Source organism: Peromyscus eremicus, chromosome 17 (genome assembly GCF_949786415.1).
Source record: "Peromyscus eremicus chromosome 17, PerEre_H2_v1, whole genome shotgun sequence".
Lineage (NCBI taxonomy): Eukaryota > Metazoa > Chordata > Mammalia > Rodentia > Cricetidae > Peromyscus > Peromyscus eremicus.
In genome coordinates, this window is record NC_081433.1 from 11022686 (window position 1) to 11045926 (window position 23241).

Below are 23241 nucleotides of genomic sequence, written 5' to 3' on the forward strand. Positions count from 1 at the left end.
CCTCCTTCACTTGGTATGCAAAAAAACCCTTGTTCTGAGTCAATTTCTCTCGGATGTCATTTGGCCTGTCAGAGAAAGGAAGGTCTGAGCTTGATTTGTACAAGTGGCAAAGCTATGCTCCTAGGAGACAGGTGCTTGGACTAGGAGCCAGGTTGTGTCTCCGAAAGGATGTTTTACACTAATTCAGGGGCCTCAGCTACCTAGTGGTTGGTCTGGCTAGGTCGCTTGTCCTTGGATGCTTTGGAGCTGGCAAGGGAATTGTGGGGATGCTTTGGTGACAGCTGTGTCTGAAGTCACTGCAATTGTGTTAGGGTGTCTCTGTGGCTCAATCAAGCCAATTTTGAGGTGGGATGCTGGAACATCTCTAGAGTGTCCTGTTGTAGATTATTTTAAGATGTGTTACATTTGTTTATGCTGTGGAACATTTGTTTAATGATGCAAAGATGTGTTACATTCTTTTATGTTGCATTTGTTTAACTCTGTGAAGCTGTGTTACTGTGCCTGTCTAAAACACCTGATGGTCTAATAGAGAGCTGAACAGCCAATAAATAGCAAGGCAGGAAAAAGGATATGTGGAGCTTGTAGGCAGAGAAAATAAATAGAAGGAGAAATCTGGGAGGAGGAGAAAAAGAGCAGGAGAAAAAGGAGAGGAGAATGCAAGGGACCAGCCACCCAGCTACACAACCAGCAACAGAGTAAGAAAAAAACATGTACAGAAATAGATAAATGTAAAAGTCCAGAGACAAAAGGTATGTGGACTAATTTAAGGAAAGCTGGCTAGAAATAAGCCAGATATTTATAAGTAATAATAAGCCCCCATGTGTGATTTGTTTGGGAGCGGGTGGTAGGCCTCCAAAGAGTAAGTGTAAAACAAAAACAACAAAAAGCAGTATCCTGTATCTGTATGTATCCTCTATGTCAGGTATGAAGCTCCAGGAAGATTCTGAGAAGACTGTCAAGGAAATACAGATACCATGTGCTTCTGAGGACATTCCCTGGTCAATCAGGAAAGTAAAGATGTATGGGGGACACTCTCCCAATTCCATCTGACGGGGTCATACGTTTTGTAATAAAATGAAGAAAAGAAGGGGCAGGAAATATGCTCCCAATTAAAAATAGAAATGCAAATATCATCTATAGCTGGTGTTTGTTTTGTTGGGTTCTTAAAAGTTACTTGAGTTTTTAACAGCAAACCTGCCAAGCAGATGTTATTGCTACGATCTCTCCATCTTGTTATTAAAAGGAGGGGTGTATGATACAGAGATGAAATGACTTCACCTAAGTCACACTGTTAAGGGGCAGAACTAGTGCCCAGTATGGCACAGCTTAGAGCCTGTGTCCTTGGCTCTGAGTCAGCTAACGCCATGCAGAATCAACATCTGGAAAATTGAATCCTACTCGAATATCAGTGGTATGTGATTTCTGATAACTCTTGAGCAGCTGAGCGACACAGTGAGTGACTTGTGTATTATCCTCAATTATCAGCTTAGCATAGCATCCTGGAACACTGTCTCTCGGGCCTGTGACACTACTCAGTGGGTGGAGGTGGCTACTACCCAACCTGATGACCTGAGTTTCATCCCTAGGACCTGCATGATAGAATGAGAGTGATACCTATGAGCTGTCCTCTGACCTCCACACATGTTCTGTGGCACAAGAGTACAACCAAGTGCATACACATACCAAATAAATAAATAAGTGTAATAAATTTTTTAAAAAGAAATGCAAGTTTCTCTAAAAAGCCTTCTTTTCCTATATTCTCTAAGTGTTCTAAATTTTCAAAGCTATATAATTTTTTTAAACCTGTGGATAATTGATTTATCAGGCGATGATGCATTGTACTGAAGGGTCCACTCCTTGAACACTGTCTTTCTTGTTTTCATGATGTCTCAAGGTGTAGCTATTAACAGACTATTGATATTGTTAACAGAGTGAAAATTAAAGGTATTTACAACTAATATTGCCTGGTCATCAAGCTGAACACAGCGGGGGTACTCATGTTTCATTTGAGAATACTCAGACCCTAACAGTCAGAGATGTGCCCTCCACCTCAAGGTTCACCTCTGCTCAAAAGCTCAACCTTGTAATGCTGTCTTCAAACTGAAGGAGCAAGTCCTCTGCCACCTCTCCTGGTGGGAAGCATTTGGTATTTCCCTGACGCTCTTAGACTCTACCCAAGGTGGTAGTAACTATAAGTCATATGGAAAATATTATACCTCAGCTGTGCATTCTTGAGAAAGTAAACACCCATGTAGAAGATCCATTCAAAGTCATATCTAGAAATTTAAAAGTCACGGTCAGTAAATGGTCTGCAGTTATCACTGCATCCCAGGATTGGACTATGAATGGGAGAAGAATCTCTCTACTTTTGTTGTAGTTTTTTAATGATAAAGAGTCATTAAGTCCCCACCCTATTCTATACTTTCCACAAGGGAAATCTATTTCCTACCTTATAGTTAAGGATACCAAGTCAGGCCACTTCCCCCACAGGACATGTTCACATTCTGACTACCTCTACTTACATAGAAAAAATAGAGTTTTCCAAGACATGTTCACTCATGTGCACTTGCAATGTATATCCTCTGCACTTCCTGTCTGGGGTTGGTGGGTCCTTCTGTATTATCTATTTCTCTGACTTGATCTACACAACTTCTTGAAACATTTTTAAAACTAGCAACTATTTCTATGGCATATAGTTGAAATTAAGAGCAGACTTCAAGTGCACACACGTCTATGGTGCCATACATCTTAAACAGACTGTAGACAAATTTTAAAAGCTCTTATTAGTGAGGTAACCAAAACCCAGAAGGACAAACATGGTATGTACTCACTCATAAGTGGATTCTAGATATAAAGCAAAGCACAATCAGACTACAACCCACAAAACCATGGAGGCTAATATATATATATATAGCATGGGGGACCCTAGGATGACTGTGGCTTATAATAAGTTTTGGTTTTACTTAATTACTGAACAAGCCTCAATGAAACATTTCTCTATTAAGAGAAGAATTTATACTGTATCAAGCTGATAATAGAAAAATAAATTAATTAATTAAAAATAAATAAAAATTAAAAATTAAAAAAAAAACAGAGCCAGGTATTGGGGTGAACAGTGAATAATCAGAGAAACAGAACAAGCCACATCCAACCTCACCTTGCCAACTTCTCAGCTAATCTTGTTTCCTCAAACTGGAAGCCTCTGAATCTTCATCCAAATGGACCTCAGCTGAACTGCTGCTAAAAGCTAAAAGCTTAAAAAGGCTCTAGTTCCTGATCCTCACACCTTATATACTTTCTGTTTCCTGCCATCACTTCCTGGGATTAAAGGTGTGTGTCACCATGCCTGGCTGTTTCCAGTGTGGCTTTGAACTCACAGAGATCCACATGGATCTCTGCCTCCGGAATGCTAGGATTAGAGGAGTATGCTATCACTACCTAATCTCTATGTTTAATATTGTGGCTGTTCTGTTCTCTGACCCCCAGATAAGTTTATTTGTGTGTACAATATATCAACCACATTTCCCTTTTTTGTTTAAAATAAAAAAAAGTTATAACAAATACAAGAAAAAGTATATACAATAAGTATATACAGTATAAACAGTCAAGAATTGCTTAAAAATGACTGGCCTTTCCCCCTTGATCTCCAGGCATGCTTTATTTATTGACATACAAATAAAATATCACCACATTTCAGCACAAATAAAATATCACCACAATAGACAATAAGTGGAGAATCTCAAATAGGAGCAGGTCAATGAGATCTAACAGGTTCAGAGTCAAGTGGTCAGAGGCCACAGGGCCAGCCACCTCTCTGGCAGGAGAAAGTCACATGCTGTTAGGATTCAGGAGCCAACGGCAACACCATCAGTTCTTTATGACTACCAAAGTTCTAGCACCATTCATCAACACAGAAAATAACAGACACTCATCACAAATACATGGGTTAGCTCACAAGTATCCTCAAAAATACAAATCATAGCAAGATAAATATATTGTTCATTTTACTTTCAACTTTGCAGTATCAGATATAGTAAGGAAAAGTTTCAGATAATGATCAAAATGATATTGCCAAGAGATCCACAAGTCTACCCATTTTTCACAACTAAAGTTTTTATTTCCTGTTGTTTTATATTTTGACATGATAATGCCATGCCATGAAGTCTTGTTTCAGAGATAGGCCAGGCTCTAAATCAGTTACAGAGCACTAATTTCATTCATGAGCAATGTTCCAACATGCTTTTTTCATTTATCTCTGTCGTGTACAGAATGGTCTCTTCACTCTTAGAAGCCTTCCATTTAAACACTATGGTGATTCAGGCCTACCTTGGTACACAGCCTTAAACCCTGGTGAGCCGATGCTATCATCTGACTGGAGGTGGAGCCACATCTGATTGCTCATGCTCACGATGAGGTCAGGAACACTGGAGCCTGTGAGCCTGCACAGGAGGGAAAGGATCAGACTTTTACCACTGGCTACAAATACAGTGACTTTTCCTCAGAGCAGGGTCTTGCTACTGGAACAGTCAACACACACACACACACACACACACACACACACACACACACACACACACCTCTGTAGCAGATTCTCTTTCAAAACTCTGTAACAACTTGCTTGCCACTCATATAAATATTTAAATATTATCATTACTGGCATTTTTGGTAACTTTCCAATCACTGTAAACAAATAGTTTTTTTTTTTTCATTTTAATAAATCAGCTAGAGGGGACTAGAGATATTGCTCAGTGGTTATTGATCTTACAGAAGGCCAAGTTTCCGTTCCAAGTACCCACATGGTAGCTCAAAAATATCTGAAACTCCAATTCCAGAGGACCTGGTAGTCTTTTCTGGCACACATGTGGTGCACACATATACACACAAGAAAAACAACCATACACATAAAATAAAATAAACTTTAAAAAAGACCATTCCATTTATTGGAACTGACATGCTCCCTAGGTACAATATTTACAGGGATAAATCTATACAAACCTGAAAAATGTAAAGAGCCAGCTGTACTACGTGGCAGGGAGACGATCCCTGTGGCTCACTAGTTTATTGTATGACACCATCAAAGGCAAACCTCTGCAAGATGAGAAACCCTACTGACTCATTACTCCATCTAGTCTAGAATTATGTACCTTGCACACAAAATCTCTTTTAAGATGTATTAAAGGTAATCACACATTTTAATGATATTGAAAAGAACAGTGTATGTAGTTGAAATAGATGTTACAGAGCTTAATGAACATCCAGATCAAACTACCAGGCAGTTTCCAAGAAGCATTCAGCGTGCATTCACAAACCAGTCACATCGCCTGCGCTGTCAGCCAGTGAAAAGAAACACCAAATCCATTGACTGAACTCACCATGCCGACAGAATAGCATGTTGAAACAGGAAAAGTACAGGAAAGAAATCAATTCAACCAAAACAAATGTCCCTAATCAAATAGGAAGCTTTGCTTTCAGCAAAGTGGTTTCGGGAATGTGAACACATGATTTGCACCATCAATCATAGCATCCGTCTATCAACCCAACATTCTCCTCGCAGACGGCCTCGAAAACCTGCTTCTTCAAAGGAAGATGAACGGCAGTCATTACATGCCAAGTAACTCAGGCTGCGTTACACTCAGGTTGGAAAAGGAGCGTGTTCCGGTGAGCGATGTATGCTTGCTACACACGTATGTCTGAAGATTTGTCTTTGCTGGGAGATTGTTCTTTTGTGTTTGCTTGTTTGATTGTAAGAGAGATTTGTTTGCTTTTCTGTGCATGCATTTTGTTGAAGTGTAATCAGCCAAATAGCACATAGATCACAATTGCCTAGCTCTGTGACTCCTTAGAAAGGGAGCCAGCCTGCAGGTCCCCCAAAGAGGCTGCCTCCTGGGCCCCTCTCTGCTCCCTCCTCTTCCCTCTTGCTTTGCCAAAACATCTACAGCTGTATCTGCCTTCCTAAGCCTCCTGTAAGTGAAATAAGACTTTGTAAAATACTTTGCTAAGCAGACCTGAGGGAAAAGTACTCATGAGCTTCATTATTTTAATTTCTGCTTAGAATTCATCTTTGGATATATACAGGGTGAAGGTGATTAATGCTAGTATTTTTACTTTTTTCCTAGTAAAATATCATATTAATAAAGCTGACAGAAGTAACACAAAGAGCCACGTGTATTTTTTCTCATCTCCTCCAATGCTAAGATTTTACAGATCTATAAAGTACTGTCTCAGCCTGGATGGATGACCTACCTGTCTTGGGAAGCACTGTCTCTCTGTCTCTGTGCCATCTCTGTCTCTCTCTCTGTGGTTGTGTGTGTGTGTGTGTGTGTGTGTGTGTGTGTGTGTGTGTGTAACTCTCTACAACACACGTGTAGTCTTGGGAATCCAGGCTGTAGTCAATAACAGAGAAATTCCCCACAGTTCATCTTCAACGACTCATCACATCCCCCCTCACCACTCATCACTGGCAACTATGAAGTTTTTCTCTAGCTCCAAATTCACTCATTATGCTATTATAAGTGAGACCACAGTTTGTTTTAGAATTGATCTTGTCCACTTGACTTCATTCCCCAGATCAGTCATATGATTTGTATACCATCAGTTCCTCCCTTCCCATTGTTGAGTGAGACTCCACAGTGTGGATACATCATGGCCTGCTAAAATGCTCATCTGCTTGGTAGATGACCCATAAAGCTAGTATAATGGATATGCAGGTTTTTCCACAGTATAACTCTTCATGTTACTGATATAAATTCCTGAGAATGCAATTTGTATGTTCTGATTTCTGTATTTCTATAATTGCAATTTCTGTCTTCAAGATTCTAGACCGAGCATTCCATTTACATTCCCATCCGCAGTATCTGAGCATGAAGATTCTTGGTATCCCGGTGGAGATTTAGTGTGGCCAGTGTATATTTTAGTTCCTCTGCCAATTACATAATGATCTCTCAAGGGTTTCGCATTTACCTGTGGCTGATCACTAGTGGTATGGCAAAGCCTTCTCTGCTTCCTATACACTCTGTTTAAGAAGACCTTCCATTCCTGTGCCCCTTTCTAATGCACTTGCTGATCTACCTTTGTCTCTCTATTGCAGGATTAGAAACATCCTTTGTCTCCCCAAAAACTTTCACTGAGCAAAGGATTATGTTTGACCAAGAATCAGAAAATGCCCTTGAAGGGGAAAGTTTGCAGAATGGGAGGAAAACATCTCCCCTGCCCTGTTTGTCTTTGAAAAAATCTCATGTGCCTTCCATTTCGTATTATGCTTCATGAGGTCTTCTTGTACATCACCATATACTCAGCTCTGCAGCTGTTCTCAACCAGTCAAGGCTGCTGCATTTAGAGGAGGGAGGGCTCTAGCTGCTCCTTTTCCACTTGCTTAGTTCATTTTTATTTTCTTCCTGTTTTCATTCCGCAGGTGGTCATTCCCAAGACCATGTGAATATGCAACAGGAAGATCATATCTAATCTCAAAGGCACTGCTTTGTATAGGAGCAGAGAGAAGAAAGAAAAGACAGTGCTGCTGTATCCTAAAGTTAATGTAAACATCCCAAACTGAGCATCCAGGGTTCCTGCAGTGACCACAGGTATCAGAAATGGTACCCACATCACTCTGCAGTAAATGGTGGCTCTGCTTTTCTGGTCTTTGCTCATAGCAATTCTTTGCTGGCATCAAGCCCTTTCACCTCTGATATCACTCCATGCTCATCGGCCTTTCTATGACAATGCATGGGCTACTGTATCTCTCCCATGGGAAGTTTCAGCTTCATATGGATATCATATAATGTAAGATGTCTCATGGTTCCTTATTCTTTCAACGCAGTGACCCCTCATTGCCAATCTTTGCCTTCTTTGCTGTCTATCCAGAATTTGTTGCTGTTCTCAGTGAGAGTTAACAGTGATATTTCAGAGGTAAACAGTGAAGCAACTACCCTAGCTTATACCCACCATGTTATGCTTTAAAATGAATGTCTGAGTTCTGAGCACACACAATCCTGGTCATTGTGCTCCCTATGGAATTGATGCCCCAACTTACTAGAGACAAGTGCTGTTGGGTGTCTTGTGTTTTACTAGACCAGACATCTGGTGTTGGTCCATTCTACTGGTCTCTGAAATCCCTCAGCTTCCTCCCTCATTTGACAAATCCAGTATGTGCATATGTCTAGATCCATGTTTGCATGTGTTTGGACATACATGCACACATGTATGAGTACATGTGGAAGTCTAAGATTGGATGTCAGGAATCATCCTTCTCCCTCATTCTTTGTGGCAGCGTTTCTCAATCAAACCCATCACTTAATTTGGCTAGTCTCACTCGTCAAGTTACTCTAGGGATCCTCTGACTCTGTTGCTTTCCATGTCTAGCATGATAGGCAGGCCATGCACCCACCCAGCATGTCCGTGGGTTCTGAGTGTCTAAACTTCAGTGTTCTCATTCACACAGCAGGCCCTTTATTAGCTTATTGGTCTCAGTCCACTAGTATCCCTTTACCCGGGCTGAGATCCATGTCTCTTTTTCAGTTTCTTCTAATTATTTCCTGTGGTATCTGCTTTCTCCTCATGTTCTTTCTTGCTCTTTACTCCCTGCTCTGAGCTGGCACTTTCTTCCTCAGGAAAATGAGGGAAACAATGGCAATGATGAAGGCTGGAAGTTTGTGCCTCCAGTCTCCTGAGTTTCCACTGATAGCAGGAAGCTTCCAGTTGAAGAAGGTGAGGCCAAGGAGGACTTCCTGACAATGGTGCCCGTCAGCCTCCCAGACACTGTCCCCTTCCTTTGCTATGGCTTGTGTTGAACAGAGGCCATCCCTTAGCAGCCCACTGGGGTCTCTCCTCAGTTATCCCCTTCTCTGGTTACTTTCTTGCCAGGCATTTAATTTAAGTTGTTAAAAACAAAATTATCATGTAGAAAATCCACACTCATTGCAAAGACACATACTTCCAAAGTAACTAACTACTTCAGGCACACCCTGAGATGCATATTTGAATTTCTTTTATTTGCCCACTGCACTTGATTTTAATACAGTCTTACTCTGTGAATTCTCTCAAAAAAAACACTGAATAGGCAAGCAGACTGGCAGCTCCTCACACAGCTCACTCAATCAAATGTCAAATCCCTTTCCTGTAGTCAGGCCCATTGTAGAATTTATTTTAAGCTTCCAAATTATTTGATTGGCATGCATGCGAAAAGAGTTGCAATCACACTTTATCACAATTAATTCTTTTTGTATTAATTAGTTGAATGTTAATTAACTTTATAAACCAGTTGAAAAACTCAAAAATATTTTATGTAATGTTTCCAAGTTTAAAGTGGTTAAAACTAGTTTAAAACAAAAGAAAATATTGTCTTTGAGTATCTCTTTGAGATTTATAAACTTAATTTAGTTTGATAGCAGAGAGAGAGAGAGAGAGAGAGAGAGAGAGAGAGAGAGAGAGAGAGCGCTTTTTGACACAAGCAAGCCCACAGTTTCCTTGCAGCTGTTTGGGCATTTGAGATAGGATTTATTTGTTTGTGTATTTATTTATTTTTACAATCATTTGAAACCAAAATTAAACCAGTTGTTAGCTTTGTTAGAATACTTGAACGTGAATGAGAAGACACATTTTGGAAACATTTTCTTTTTAGCAGTCACAGTTTTGAACAAACCAATGATAATGAATCCTGTGTCTTCATTAAAGTTAAGAATAAAATCATCCTAATTAAACCTCACCTGAGAGCTAAAACAGGGGTCCACTATTGAAACTGCCAGACTCTCTGTGCTTCCCCGTAATTTCAACCCCGGGTCCTCTCTCACAATACTGGCTTACTGTTTTTTTTTGCTGTGCTGGAGACGGAAGCCAGGGCCACTGGTGTGCTAGCCAAGGGCTCTACACAGAGCCACAAACTGGCTCTAATATTTGTTTTTTCTTATACTGAAAAGATAAGTATATAAATACATGTACACACTTATTCATCAGCCTCCCGGTTTCAGCACATTGTAGTCAAACATGTAATGCCCAGGTCCCTGGAGCAGAGGCTAGTCTCCTTTGTGACTGGGGGAATTTCATGGCATTTAACCTCCCTGGACAATGTGATTCCTTTTCCTCTGGTCTCTCATCCCAGCTAAGACTGAAGCCCCAGCATCCACCTTGGTATTAAAACAGAGGAGAAGGAGAGAATGAGAGAGGATCAAACAGTTTCTGAGGATGTCTCCCCTCTGCTCCTGCTGAAGAATTCAGCATCTTACATTTGACAGGGAAGGGTGGGTGAAAGTCAGACTTGACTCCTTCACTCACAGCCATCCCCAGGAAAGCCTGTTGAGATGGTACACCAATAGCTCCTTAGCTGTTATTTGAGGTGCTAAGCAGCCACCCTCTTAACCAGCGTACCACAAATTGGCCCACTTCTCTGCTGGAGGATATTTATGTTTCTCCTAATTTTCGATAGTTACAGTCAGAGCAGCCAAGATGTTCACGCAGGAGTTTATTCCTCCAAGGTGAGGTTGCTCTCATAATCGATGCCGCTTTGCCTTTCCATGAACCTGCTCACATCTTTTTGAAAATGGTTGAACCAGTTTTCACCTGACTTGAACTCTCAAAAGCAACTAAGAATGTAGTTCCATTTATGTGACAGTCTCAAAAGGACAATGCTATGGTAGGTTGAGTAGGGGTTGGGATAAACCCAGGCCTGTGACAGAACAGGGACAGATGCAGGGACACAGTCGTGTCTTGGTGGCAAAGGAACTGCTCCCTACCTTGACTCAGGTGAAGGTGACATAGGTCTGCACCTATGTTAATATTACAGATTTAGGCACATGACATTTCTGTTCTACTCTATGCTAGTTTTAAATAGCTCAAAGTGAGCGTGCGCGGGGGGGGGGTCGGGGGGAACCTGATCATGCCATACATCTGTCAAGACATGACATTGATGTTCTATAGCAGCACCTGCTATATATCATACCTGCTCTCCTCCAGAGAGTACCTGGAGGGAAAGCGGAACTAAACTTTAATACACTGATTTTAATTATAAATTAGGCCATGGAGAAGGAAGTGCTGACTCCAAGATAAAAAGTGACCCACACCTGAACCCCTTAGCAGTCTTTACAATTCTTCATGCACGTGTGGTTTATGAACTTTTTGAGAGGCTAGCATGCATATATGATTTAAATAGTGAGATTTGTGGGGCCATGGGCATCTATGGGGTCCATGCAGTGTGAGGTGCAGATTCCCAGCAGAAAACACAAGGTATGTCTTATTTTATCCAGGCGCAAAACAGTCAACTCAGAGATGGAGCAAATTATCAACACATTAAGGGTCATCCTGGCACAAAAGGCTAGAGTCACATAGAAGTAGGAGACTATTTAGTTACTCAGCAAATAAAGGGGGAAGAACTCTAAACTCTTTACTTAGGTAAGTCTCTATTCCAATTCATACTTATTCATGCAGATGATAGTGTCAGCACTGAGGAGAAATGAAGTGAGCTATGACTCAGTCCATCTATCATGAACATGGGATCCTGCCACTCAGAATGATTGGTTATGTGTGACATGTACCACTACACGAGCTGGATGAGTGGGGAGGGATGAGACTCTAATATGGAAATCAAAATGACTCTGAAAACTAACCAAGTGGGTAGGTTTTAGAGAATATGTCATATGTAATGCTATAATGAGGAATGACTCATGCGAGAGAGAGAGAGAGAGTCCTGATGCTCCCCAGAGGCATTCTTGTGATGCTGGAATGGACTGCGGTTTGTTAATTTGATTGGCATGTGATTCTCACACAAGTGTGACAGAGAGATCACTGGGCTGGGATCTATTCAAGTCAGATGGCATGGGAAGGGTGATAAGTTACACTAATCAATCATGTGCAGTCCGATGGCAGGGGAAGGATGATGAGTTACACCAATCACTGCCAGTCTCTCCTTCCAATTCCCTAACCCTCATCACAATGACCACATAAGCCATCTAAAAATATCAAATCCAAACCTCTTGATCTCACAGGTCAAAGGGATAAAAAGTTGATGGAGACCACAGAGGATGCCAATTTCTCAATTTTTCTACTTAGTATAGCCAGGCTATAGGATGTGGCTGACCAACCCTCCTGTCATGAAGATCTTCTTTTGTGCTCCCCCCAAGTGTGTGTGTGTGTGTGTGTGTGTGTGTGTGTGTGTGTGTGTAATAAAGTTAAAGTCCTAGAAACAGTCCAGGAGGGAGACAGAAGGCAGGTCTACAAAAAGGAGCAAAGCAAGCTGAGCTATGGTCCCAAACAAGCCAACAGTTGAATTTGAGGTGTTCTGTAGGTTCCCTCAAACACAAAGACACCTAGAGCCTATTTAGCTATCCCTGGCCTGGCAGCAAATAGTCAAGACCAGCTCATTCCTCCCAAGACAAATGCTGGTACCAGTATATGTATAGACTATAAAGTCCCCGACAGAAGGCAGCTAAGATCTCCTTCCCTATGGCTACAAAAATCCCACTTTCCATTTTATTTTTTTTAAAGTGTGTGTGTGTGTGTGTGTGTGTGTGTGTGTGTGTGTATGTGTGTAAGGCCAGTGGTCAATCACAGGTATTGTCCCTCAGGAGCAAATCACCTTGTTTCGTAAGGCCGGGTTTCTCATTGGCCTGAATCTTACCAGTTCAGCTAGACTATCTAGGCAGCAAGCCCTAGTGATCAGCCTGTTTCCTACTCTCCAACATCAGGTCAAAATGGTATATCATCATACCTGACTTTTTCTATGGACTTTTGGGCTCAAGCTCTGGTCCTCACTCTTTCAAGGCAATCACTTCCCTGACTGAGCCATGTCCCTAGCTCTCAAGGCTCCATTTGCACAGGGAAGAACAATCAAGGCAGATGTTCCCACAGACAGCCTGGCCAGGGGACAACCTATCTTCAAAGTGAGCTTGAGGCCTCCTTCAGCAGAATCAGGCAAAGGTGAGGGTTAGGTGTGCGACACTATCAGGGAGATCACAAAGACTGACTGTTCCCCACCCCATTGGGTCATTATAGCAAGCTTTGAGAGACCATGTGGTCCATTCCCCAGCACCGTCAGAGAGTGCCTGCCCTCCAAGCAAAGAATTATGACAGTGATAATTAAAGTTGTTCGGGGGACCAGCCACAGCAAGAGGCCAAGCCCAGCGCTGATGCAGAAGGCTCACCTTCTGAAATGAAGGACTCAGCCAGTCCTTGGCACATCCTAACCAGATGGAAAAGATCTCCAGGACGCAATCCTCAAACAAGGACATGAGAAAATCACAACTTGAATGAGCAGACAGGATCCACTGACTACTGAAGTGAATGGGAGCTGGGAGCTGGGCAGTGGGGAATCAAAGCACACACATTCAAGAAACAATGTACGGCCTTTACAAATTCTCTGTAAATATGTGGAACATAGAAGAGGACATCTTAGCAAAGAAATGCAAGTTGTTTTCCAACAAAATCTGGAGGAAGAGTAGAAGTAAACCTATGCAACAAATGAAAATAAAACTTGCTCAGCAAGTGTAATTTACAGGGAGGAGTCAACAGCAAGGCGAACGGAGATGGGAACAAGGTGCATGGCACAGGGGTGGAGCTGACAAAGTGGGGTCTGGAGCAAAGAAAGAGAAGTTGACAGAGTATTACAACAAGTAACTTTTGACATGAAATTTATCAGATTTGGTAAGAAACACATACTATAAATCCCAGAACTGACGTAAACTCAATAACGGCAAATCCACTAGAAGACAAATATAATTTATTTTTGAAAACAAAAGAAAGGGGAAACCTTGAAGACAAGAAGGGACCTGTGATGTGGATGACAACAGATTCCCATCTGGGACCTCAGAGACCAGAAACTAAAGTGCCAATTACAAGTACTGTATTCCAGACCACTCTTCATAGCTTAGGGGATCCTTTAAAATGAGTAAAATTCTCAGACCAAAGTTTGCCACAACAAATTAAGGGTAGGTAGCTGACCTGCTCTTAAAATTTTTCTGGAAAACTTTTTAGGAAGAAGAAAATGGTAGCAGAAGGGAGCTGGAAGCTTCCAGATTGAGAAGGAACCAGGGATGGAGTGGAAAGATGGCTACATACAATATGGTCTCATCTCTTCATCATGAGTTCTGTGAATCATGTTTAATAATTAAACTACACCTTAAAGATCAGCTTGGTATTTACAATACTGGCTTGTCGATCTAGTAGATGGACAAAAAGATCTGGGGGATAGTGAGTTTTCCAGAGTCCCTTGACATTTTACTGTTGACCCCAGCTGCAGAGGTGAATGACAGCTTCACTCACACCCATGCCTCAAACCTTTGTACCAGTGCTTGATAGTGTTAATGTCCAGGATCTAACTCAGTAAACAGCTTAGGTCCAGGTAGGCTGCAAATGACATGTAAAATTACTGGATAAGGGATGAGCAGCTGGAGACATTAGAGGGTGGAGGCCAGGTGAGCATGGACACAGCAATAAAGATAAGAACCCAGACCTGCTGCAACCATCAGAGTATGAAGAGGACAAATGGGTTCTTCCCAGAACCTCCATGGATAGCCTAGCTCACAGCGATGCTGGCCCAGGGAACTCCACTATGAGCCTCTAACTTCTAGAACTAAGAGACTATGGATTTCTGCAACCCATCAAATTTGTAGAAACTTGCTAGCAGGAAATAAAATGTAGACTACCACAGATCATGTGTTGAATACCCATCACACCCATCATGGTATTACAAAGAACAACTTCATGACACTAGCAACAGAAGATGGTAGATTTCAAAACAATAATGACAAACCCATCAATAACCTGTGTGCTGTGGATATTGCTCTGTATGCTGTGAATGTGTTGATCTGATTGGTTAATAAAAAAAAAATGCTGATTGGACAGTAGCCAGGCAGCTATAGGGAGGCTGAAGAAGTATAGGAAGGCTGAATCAGCCAGCTGCCACCAGCAGGAGAAGCAAGATGTAAAGATACTGGTAAGCCACAAGCCACATGGCAAGGTATAGATTTATAGAAATGGGTTAATTTAAGATGTAAGATCTAGCTAGCAAGAAGCCTGAGCCATTACACCATACAGTTTTAATTAATATAAGCCTCTGTGTGTTTATTTGGGTATGAGTCGCTGTGGACCTGGGTGGGACTAGAGAAAACTCCAGCTACACCTGTGCAGGGAGTTAAGGACAAAATCAAGAGTCAAGAATTAGGAAAAGCTACACAGAAGGCAAATTATAATGTGGTATAGCCCCATATTAATTATACCTTCAACTTTATGTGGTTAGAAGCTAGTGTGATGGTGCCTTATGAAGCCTGAGATTGCTGTGGGTTTGAAGCTGCATGGACAATTTAGGAGTACCTGGCTAGCCAAGGGCAGAAATCATATAGAATGTGTCCTGTGACCAAGATGGAATCAAACTAGAAGTCATTAACATAAATGTGATAGGAAAAATCTGCAAACATACAAAAATGGATTATCCATGATTTAAAGTAGAATTTGCAAATGGAAATGTAAACAAATAAACAAAACAACACAAGCAAAAAAACTCACTAGAACTGATTAAATGCAAGACCCAACATAAAATAGGAAGGAAACAATTAAAACAGAGCAGAGGAAATTTCTACATTAAACATGGTTGTTAGATACAAGGAAAAGGTTAGAAACAGCACTGAAGTCCCTGTGAGAAACAAGGGAAAGTGGACCCGAGGGAGGCAGGCACATGGGCATGATGGCAACAGATGTCACAGAATGGTGACAGAGAAACAAGAGGAGTAAATGAACCAGACATGCTTCTTATAAAAACAGGTTTTACTGCTCAATCCATATGAAACCTGGCAGGGATGAGGCAAGGTGAAACCAGCATCAGGAATGAAGAGATGGGGATGTCCACACATTCCAAGACTATTGCCAAAGCGATGAATGCAGAGAAATGTGGGCACATAAACCCAACAGACTTATGAATATTGTTAAGTTCCACAGGATCTACAAAGTATTAAAACTCTGTCAAGAGGCAGTGGCAGTCTGAGAAACTTTCTAACCCTTAAAGAATCTGACTCTAAGCCAGAATTTTCCCTCTCTAAAGCCCCCAGGCCCAGGTGGCTTTGCTAGATCTTTTACACCAGAATCCTAACGCTGTTCATTAACTCTTCCTTCAAGCAACAGCATGCATGCATTGCAGCTCATTTAGTAATGAAGCTAGGCTGAATCTGATACAAGACAGAGGAAGATGAGTGAGGGGAAACTGCTGTGGGATGTTCTGTATGGCAAATGTGTTGCTGATTGGTCAATAAATAAAACACTGATTGGCCATTGGCTAGGCAGGAAGTATAGGCGGGACAAGGGGGGAGGAGGAGAATAAAGCTGGGAAGTGGAAGGCTGAGTCAGAGAGACACTGCCAGCCTCCGCGATGACAAACAGCATGTGAAGATGCCGATGACAAACAGCATGTGAAGATGCCCGGTAAGCCACGAACCATGTGGCAAGGTATAGATTTACAGAAATGGATTAATTTAAGCTGTAAGAACAGTTAGCAAGAAGCCTGCCACGGCCATACAGTTTGTAACCAATATAAGTCTCTGTGTTTACTTGGTCGGGTTTGAGCGTCTGTGGGACTGGCAGGTGAGAGAGATTTGCCCTAACTGTGGGCCAGGCAGGAAAACTCAAGCTATAGGAAACTCCTAACTAATACCCACAAAGTATCTTCAACCAAATACCGGGTAAATGAATGCAGCATCACAGAGGAAGTTTACACTGGATTATAAATCAGAACTTGCTGTCTGGACATGAACAGACCAACATGTCCAATCTGCTAATTGAATAATTAAGGAAGGGAAAATACACAGTCATCAGATGACACCAAAACACATGATGGAACTCCATGCACAGGAACTGGGAGATTTCACACAGGAAGCACACCAGTTCGCTCCAAGTTGTAAATTAGCCGTGTCTACCTCAATTTCAGAAAGGTTTAGTACAATGTACACAGCTACTCTCAAGCCTATTAGATAGAGAACAGCCCCAGGACAGCAAAACACTCTTGGAAAAGAGAACAACAGTAATACCACTGAAATTAATACCTCTACTTGCTAAGTATCTTGTGGTGGTTTGAAACGAGACTGTCCCTTGTTGGCTAATGCCTGTGAACCTTGGTTTCCCAGTTGGTGCTGCTGTTTGGGAAGTTATAGAAGTTTTAGGGGATACAACCTTGCCGGAGGAAGTACCCTACTGTGGGGCAGGTTCTGGTGTTTCATAGCCTCCTCCTGTTTCCTGTTTGTTCTCTTTGCTTACTGGAGGCAGATGAAATGTTACCAGCCAGCTTCCTGCCCCCGATGCCATCCCATGTCTTCCCGACCATGACTAGTCTATACATCCAGAAAACTGAACTAAAATAAATCCTTTTCTTGCTTAAGGCACTTGGGTCATGATATTTTATCACAGCAACAGAAAAGTAACTTCTCCTTTGTGGTTCTGGTAGAGAACTAGATACACAGATTGATGATAAAGAAGGAGAAGCCCCAGAACAAACTCCTACGATCATGCACACCCGGTTTTTGACAAAGACACAAACAGAATCAGTGAAAGGAAGAAAGGTAGCCCTTTAATAAAGTGCAGAAAAAAACAGACATGCAGAAGTTAAGGCAGAATTTGTACTCATGTCTTATATATCCCACAAAAATGATTTTAAATTTGAAAATAGCCTAAAGAGAAAATGCAAAGCTATCTTCACTTAGGGAATCACAATTCATGCACCCCCAAGCTCCAGAGCTAGGAAGTCCATACACTTTACCCCCAAAGAGCTGGACTTCATGTCCCTCCATTGGCCCTCTCAATACAAAGCCTTTACTCTGAGACAATTCATAAGAAAAACATAAGCTAAAAAGATGGGTGAGAGATAAGGCCATATGAAGCTTCTGTTCTACTGAGAACTAACTCCATGAACACCCAAGGAACTCTCAAGTAAAATATAAAATCCGATTAGAAGATATGAAAAAGCATGGTGGGTACCCTGCAAGAGAGGAAGCACAGGTGTTGAAGAAGCAGAGGAAATAATCAGCATGACCAGAGAACAATGCAATCTAAACACAACAGAGACAGAACCACACACCCACTAAGCAGGACAAAAGGTGAGGACTCCAAATGCAAATGGAAGTGAAGAAACTGGACGGCTGAGCATGCCAGTAAGAAGGTAGGTGGACTGGCAGTGCCACTCTGGGAAACTGCCTGAAGTGTCTCAGAACACTGAGCTAGCAAGTAGTGCATGGGCCAGAAATCACATTTATGGGTATGTATGTGTGTGTGTTTTAAAGAAACAAAAGTTTATGTGTACACACCATTCTTTACAGAAACATTCATCACATCCTTTATAGCAGTCATCAAAACAGGAAACACTCCAGGTATTTGTTAGTGAGTCAATACTAAAGAAGTTGTGGTATGTCCCCATTAGAAGCACACAAAACCAGGAGGAAAGGATCATAAAACATTATACACTGCAGGATGCTAAAATGACTATGACCATGCCGTGACAGCGTTTTTCGAGATAGTGCAAGACAGTAGCTGTCAGGGTTTAGGGGTGATTGGGGAGAGAGAAAGGAGGGTAGGATTTTAGAAGGAAGAGCTAAGAGATGGTTCTGTAAAGTGTCTGCCATACAAGCATCAGAAGCTGAGTTTGGACCAACAGCACCCACATAAAAGCTGCCAGGAGTGGTGTTTCACACCTGTAAGAATAGTGGAGATGGAGAGAGAGGCAGGGGGATCCCTGGAGCTCACTGGCCAGCCAAGCTCTGAGCTCAGTGAGGGATCCTGTCTCAGAGACTAAGGTGGAGAGCAATAGATGAAGATATGCAACATCAACCTGGCCTCCATGGACACACACACACACACACACACACACACACACACACACACACACACGTACTTGGCAATAACAGGCAAACATAGCATAAGCTTTAGGGGACTGGATAGTGCAGCCAGTTGTACTTAGATGTGAGTAATAACTGAAACCAACCCACATGAATGCTTAGGTATGTAGATTTCTTGATACCTATTGCATTCAAGACTAAAACAAATCAATAAATGTACCCACAAGGAAATATGTTTCCTATTATATAAGACACAATTGGAAGCTGTCTTACTGCTGTTGGGGTTGATATTTATAGAGATAGTCACTTATAATTACTGCAGTAAGGGAATTACTCCTCTAACTCAGGACCACAGTTACTTTTTCTTTTTCCTGCCAAGTCATGTACCAACTTTTTATGCTTGAAAAATTATTTTTCTTAAAGACAAGAGGCAGAGAAATAAAAGCTAATAATGGACCAACTTTGAGTACAGAGCAGCCCTCTTATAAGATCAGACTGTCCTGGAAGAACTCCAGGGACCTGGAAGCTACTAATTTGAATATCATGGATGTGAGCTTTGGATCACATGAGCCACAGGCCACATTCCTTCAGTGCTAATTGTCTTGATTTCTAATCATGACTTATAAATATGAAAAGTGAAAATTTTTTGGACAACATTTAAATTGACATTTTTCTGTCTTTACTCTTAACAGAACTTGCCCATGTCCTCCATCATGAAGGGATCATATCAAAGATAACTGACTGGCACATCTGGCCTAGGAGAATCCTTTTCTTTCTTATTTTCTTACACTCCCTCTTTTTCTCTTTCCTCCATTCTCTTTCTCCTTCTTTTAGGTGTGCTGGGGATTGGCCACAAGGCCTTATGCCTCCTGGGCTTGAGCCATACCCCTGGTGCCTGGTTTTCTTTGAATATAAAAAGAATGAATCCTTTCATCTCAGGCCAGCAGGGAGATGCCAATTATAGCCACAGCAAGGCAGGGGCTCTAACTAGAAGGAGGTGGAAGACAGGGTGAAGCTTCTCTGGGGATCAACTCATTTCCTTATTATCTAATCCAAATGTCTAGCTGTATGGAGGCTGCTACTTGCACACGGATTCCTTCATCCCCACAGAGGGGTGGACATTTAAAGAGCCATATCCTGTCTCACAATCCTCAGGACATCCAAGTTAATGCAATCTCCTGTTACTGCCAGCTAGAGCGGGGCCAGGTAAAGCAATATCTCCTCTCGCCGGTTTGCAATTTAATTTTGAGGAAATTGTCAATATATATTCTCAAAAAGAGCTCAGCAGAGATCTGTTAAGTTAGTTATTTCATTTTCTTTTGAGTTTGCCATGCTATACAAATACTCTGAGAAAATTCACCCTTCTTTTGGGAAGACTGGTGTGACAGATGAATCCCTGAACCCTTGGGGATTTTGCTTTGTGTTACAAAGTTTGAGAAAATAAAATCTATGAACAGAAATCAGAGCTCTAAAAACCACATTTAGAATGTGCCCTCTCCTTATTATTTCATTTCCCTTCCTAAATATCTTCCAAGTTCTGAGTAGAACCCACCTGTCACCCAAGAGGAGGACCAGTGAGATAATGGGCCCAATGCACTCAGTCCCAGCCCAGCATACAGGGAGCCAAGTTTAGTGTGGTTGGAAATCCGCAACAGGAGCTTTTGTGAGTTTATAGACTGCCTACTATTTAAAGGGTCTTAGTGCATCTGTCATTTGTCCTAATGGATTATAAAGCCCATGCTGAGAATAATGCATAGCACATACTTACTCAAGTTGGGCTGTTGGTGTTTAATCTGGATTTGCCTGCTTGCTCCAGAAGCCAGGGGAGGCCCTAGTATCTCCCTTCTCTGTAACTCAGGACCAGATACTAAGGAAGTATCTCCATGGCTCTTCTTCCTCTGCTTCAGCTGATTAAATGTGCTTTGCTCCTTGTTACATTATGTTTCCCAGAGGGCACCTCAGTTTGATTCAGTCGGCCATTTAGATTTTCATTTATAGATCTGAGCTATTATGAAGAGGTCCTAATAACACTTATGTCATTGTAACATACGGTTTACCATTGCTTTCTTAACAACAAAAAGCCTTTAAAAAATGAGAGTGTGAGCTTAGATCCTTAATAGCAACCCATGGGATGTTCTAAGGCATTTCCTTACTGCATTTATATTTTAACTTTTGCATTTATTTAAAAACCATTCTCATTTATTTGAGTGGTGTCCTTTTAAAAATCAGATGTTATGGTAACAATTAAACCATTTCACATGTAGTTTACATTTATTATCTAAGTTTATTGTATATATTTTGTAGCCATGAAAACAGAGGGACACAGAGGTAAAATGACTTCCCTCAGGGTCACAGAGGCAGGAAGTAGTATTGAATCAGAAACTCCATCTTGGATTACCAGCCCACATATACTCACTATCTGTGTGTAGATAATTATATACAACACAGGATGCTAGCTAAAATCATGCCAACAATACAGGTGCCCAGTGTCACCCTAGAGAATTCTGTGCTTTTAAAGGCAAAAAAAGCCAAAATTGGAATTTTTGGTCCAGCCACTTGGCAAATATTATTATCAATATATAATCATAACTCATGTTTATCACCTGCAGTTAGTTCTTCCTAATTCCCTAATAGTTAGCCTTTCTTGTTCTCTTTTCTACATCTTGTATTATACCCATATGTATACTTGTTTACATATTTACATATTACTGGCTAGATCTAATATATTATGGGAATATGTGTTTTTTTTTTAACCTGAGAGTATGTGACCTTGCTTGATATTATACATGCTATGACTGTCAATTTTCCTACAAATTTTGTGATTAGCTTTTTCTATAAAGCTGAATAATATTCTAATATATATATATATCATACAATATTATATATGTAAAATTTTTATTATCCATTTATCTGGTGATGGACAATTAAGTTGATTCAATCTTGTGATATTGTCAATAAAGCTAATTGTTTTTCTGGTTCTAGCTGTCATGAACTTTTCATTTTTGGTGGTGGATAAATATATAAAATATATTTGGAATCAAAAGTATAAAATACCACATGGAGTGCCACAGCTTCTACTCTGAATGGCTGCTATAACTGTATAGATATTTATTAAATTGTATATTCTATGGGTATGATTAATTTTAGTGTGTAAATATTTTGTTTGCAATGGTTTTTATAATAATGATTAAAATAATAAACATATAATTATTTACAGACATGTGGGTGCATGTATGTGTGTGTGTAGGTGTTGAGTGTTAGGGGTTTGGGCAAATAAATACTTTCATGTTCCACTTTGGTAAAAATTTAAATTTTCATAAATTTTCTAGAAAAGCTGGACAAAGAGTAACATCCTAAATGTTGACACTCTTTGCCCCTTAAATTTCTTTGCTAGAAAAATTTCTTAAAGGCAAGTGAATTAGCTACACATTGAGTGAAGAGTTTTGCACTGTGTGACTGTTACAAAAGCTAAAGAAGAGGGTGTAGGTGGGAAAAGGAGACCCATACAGTGGCCATTTAATTACAGTGGCATCTGCATGACAGAAGTGGAGACCTAGAGTACAGAACTTTTTTGGAATTACCTCTTCAGCATCCAGTTAGCTGGGAACCAGGAGAGATCCATCACTAATGGAAGTATGGCACTGTGTACCCAGAATTCACAGAATGAGATGAGAATGCAGTGTACAATATACAGCTCAGGGTGTGCTGGGTAACACTTGGCCATGACATTATTCTTGCTGCCATTGTACACACTGGAAAGTATGAGCCAGTCATGTGGCATTAATTCACTGTCAGTCATAGTGGGAATGGGCAATGACAAAATCAGCCAAAATAGATGCTCATCTGCTACAATGTTGACAATAGAAAGAGTGAAAGTTTCAAGCCCCCATGTAGCCTAGACAGGACCACCAATAAACCCAGCCATGCACAGTGTGCTTTTAAAATGTGCATTACCTCCTAAAGAAGTGATCCACAAAGTGAGAGGGCAACAGCACCCTTTTTCTGTCCTATACGTGTGCCCATGTCCAAGATAAAAAAGGACATAATTACATACACACTGACTGAGAAAAAGGAGATAAGTCCCTTAGCATCATCATTCCATAAGTGGTAGAAGTTTTCAGACCAGTGCTTTTCAGAGTTACTACTTGAAGCCATCTGGCAAGAGGATGAAAATTTTTTCCTCTCAGCTCAAAAGCTGCAGAGATGGGCATTCCCAGATCACATATTTTATTTCGATAAAAACAGATCTGATGAAAACTGACAAGAACTCAGAGCTCAAAGCACCTGAAGTGGACTTTGCTATGGGTTAGAAACACTAAAGCTTCAGGCACAAGAAGGAGCCTATGGCAGGGTTCCTGAAGACTGCCCTGAGCCTAGTGGGACTCTGATCCACTTATTCTGCAGTCTCAGCCTCTTTTACTAGGTAGTTTTATAGTGCATGATGGTT

The 23241-nt window shown here is 41.1% G+C and overlaps 1 protein-coding gene across 1 annotated transcript in view; it reads right to left on the bottom strand.

The window, feature by feature from the left end:
• The window catches only part of Csmd1 (CUB and Sushi multiple domains 1), a 1274530-nt gene that overhangs the window by 359383 nt on the left and 891906 nt on the right, over nucleotides 1-23241 (bottom strand). Inside the window, 1 exon segment of the mRNA XM_059244994.1 lies at nucleotides 4327-4439. Coding sequence (XP_059100977.1) covers nucleotides 4327-4439 — 113 coding nt within the window.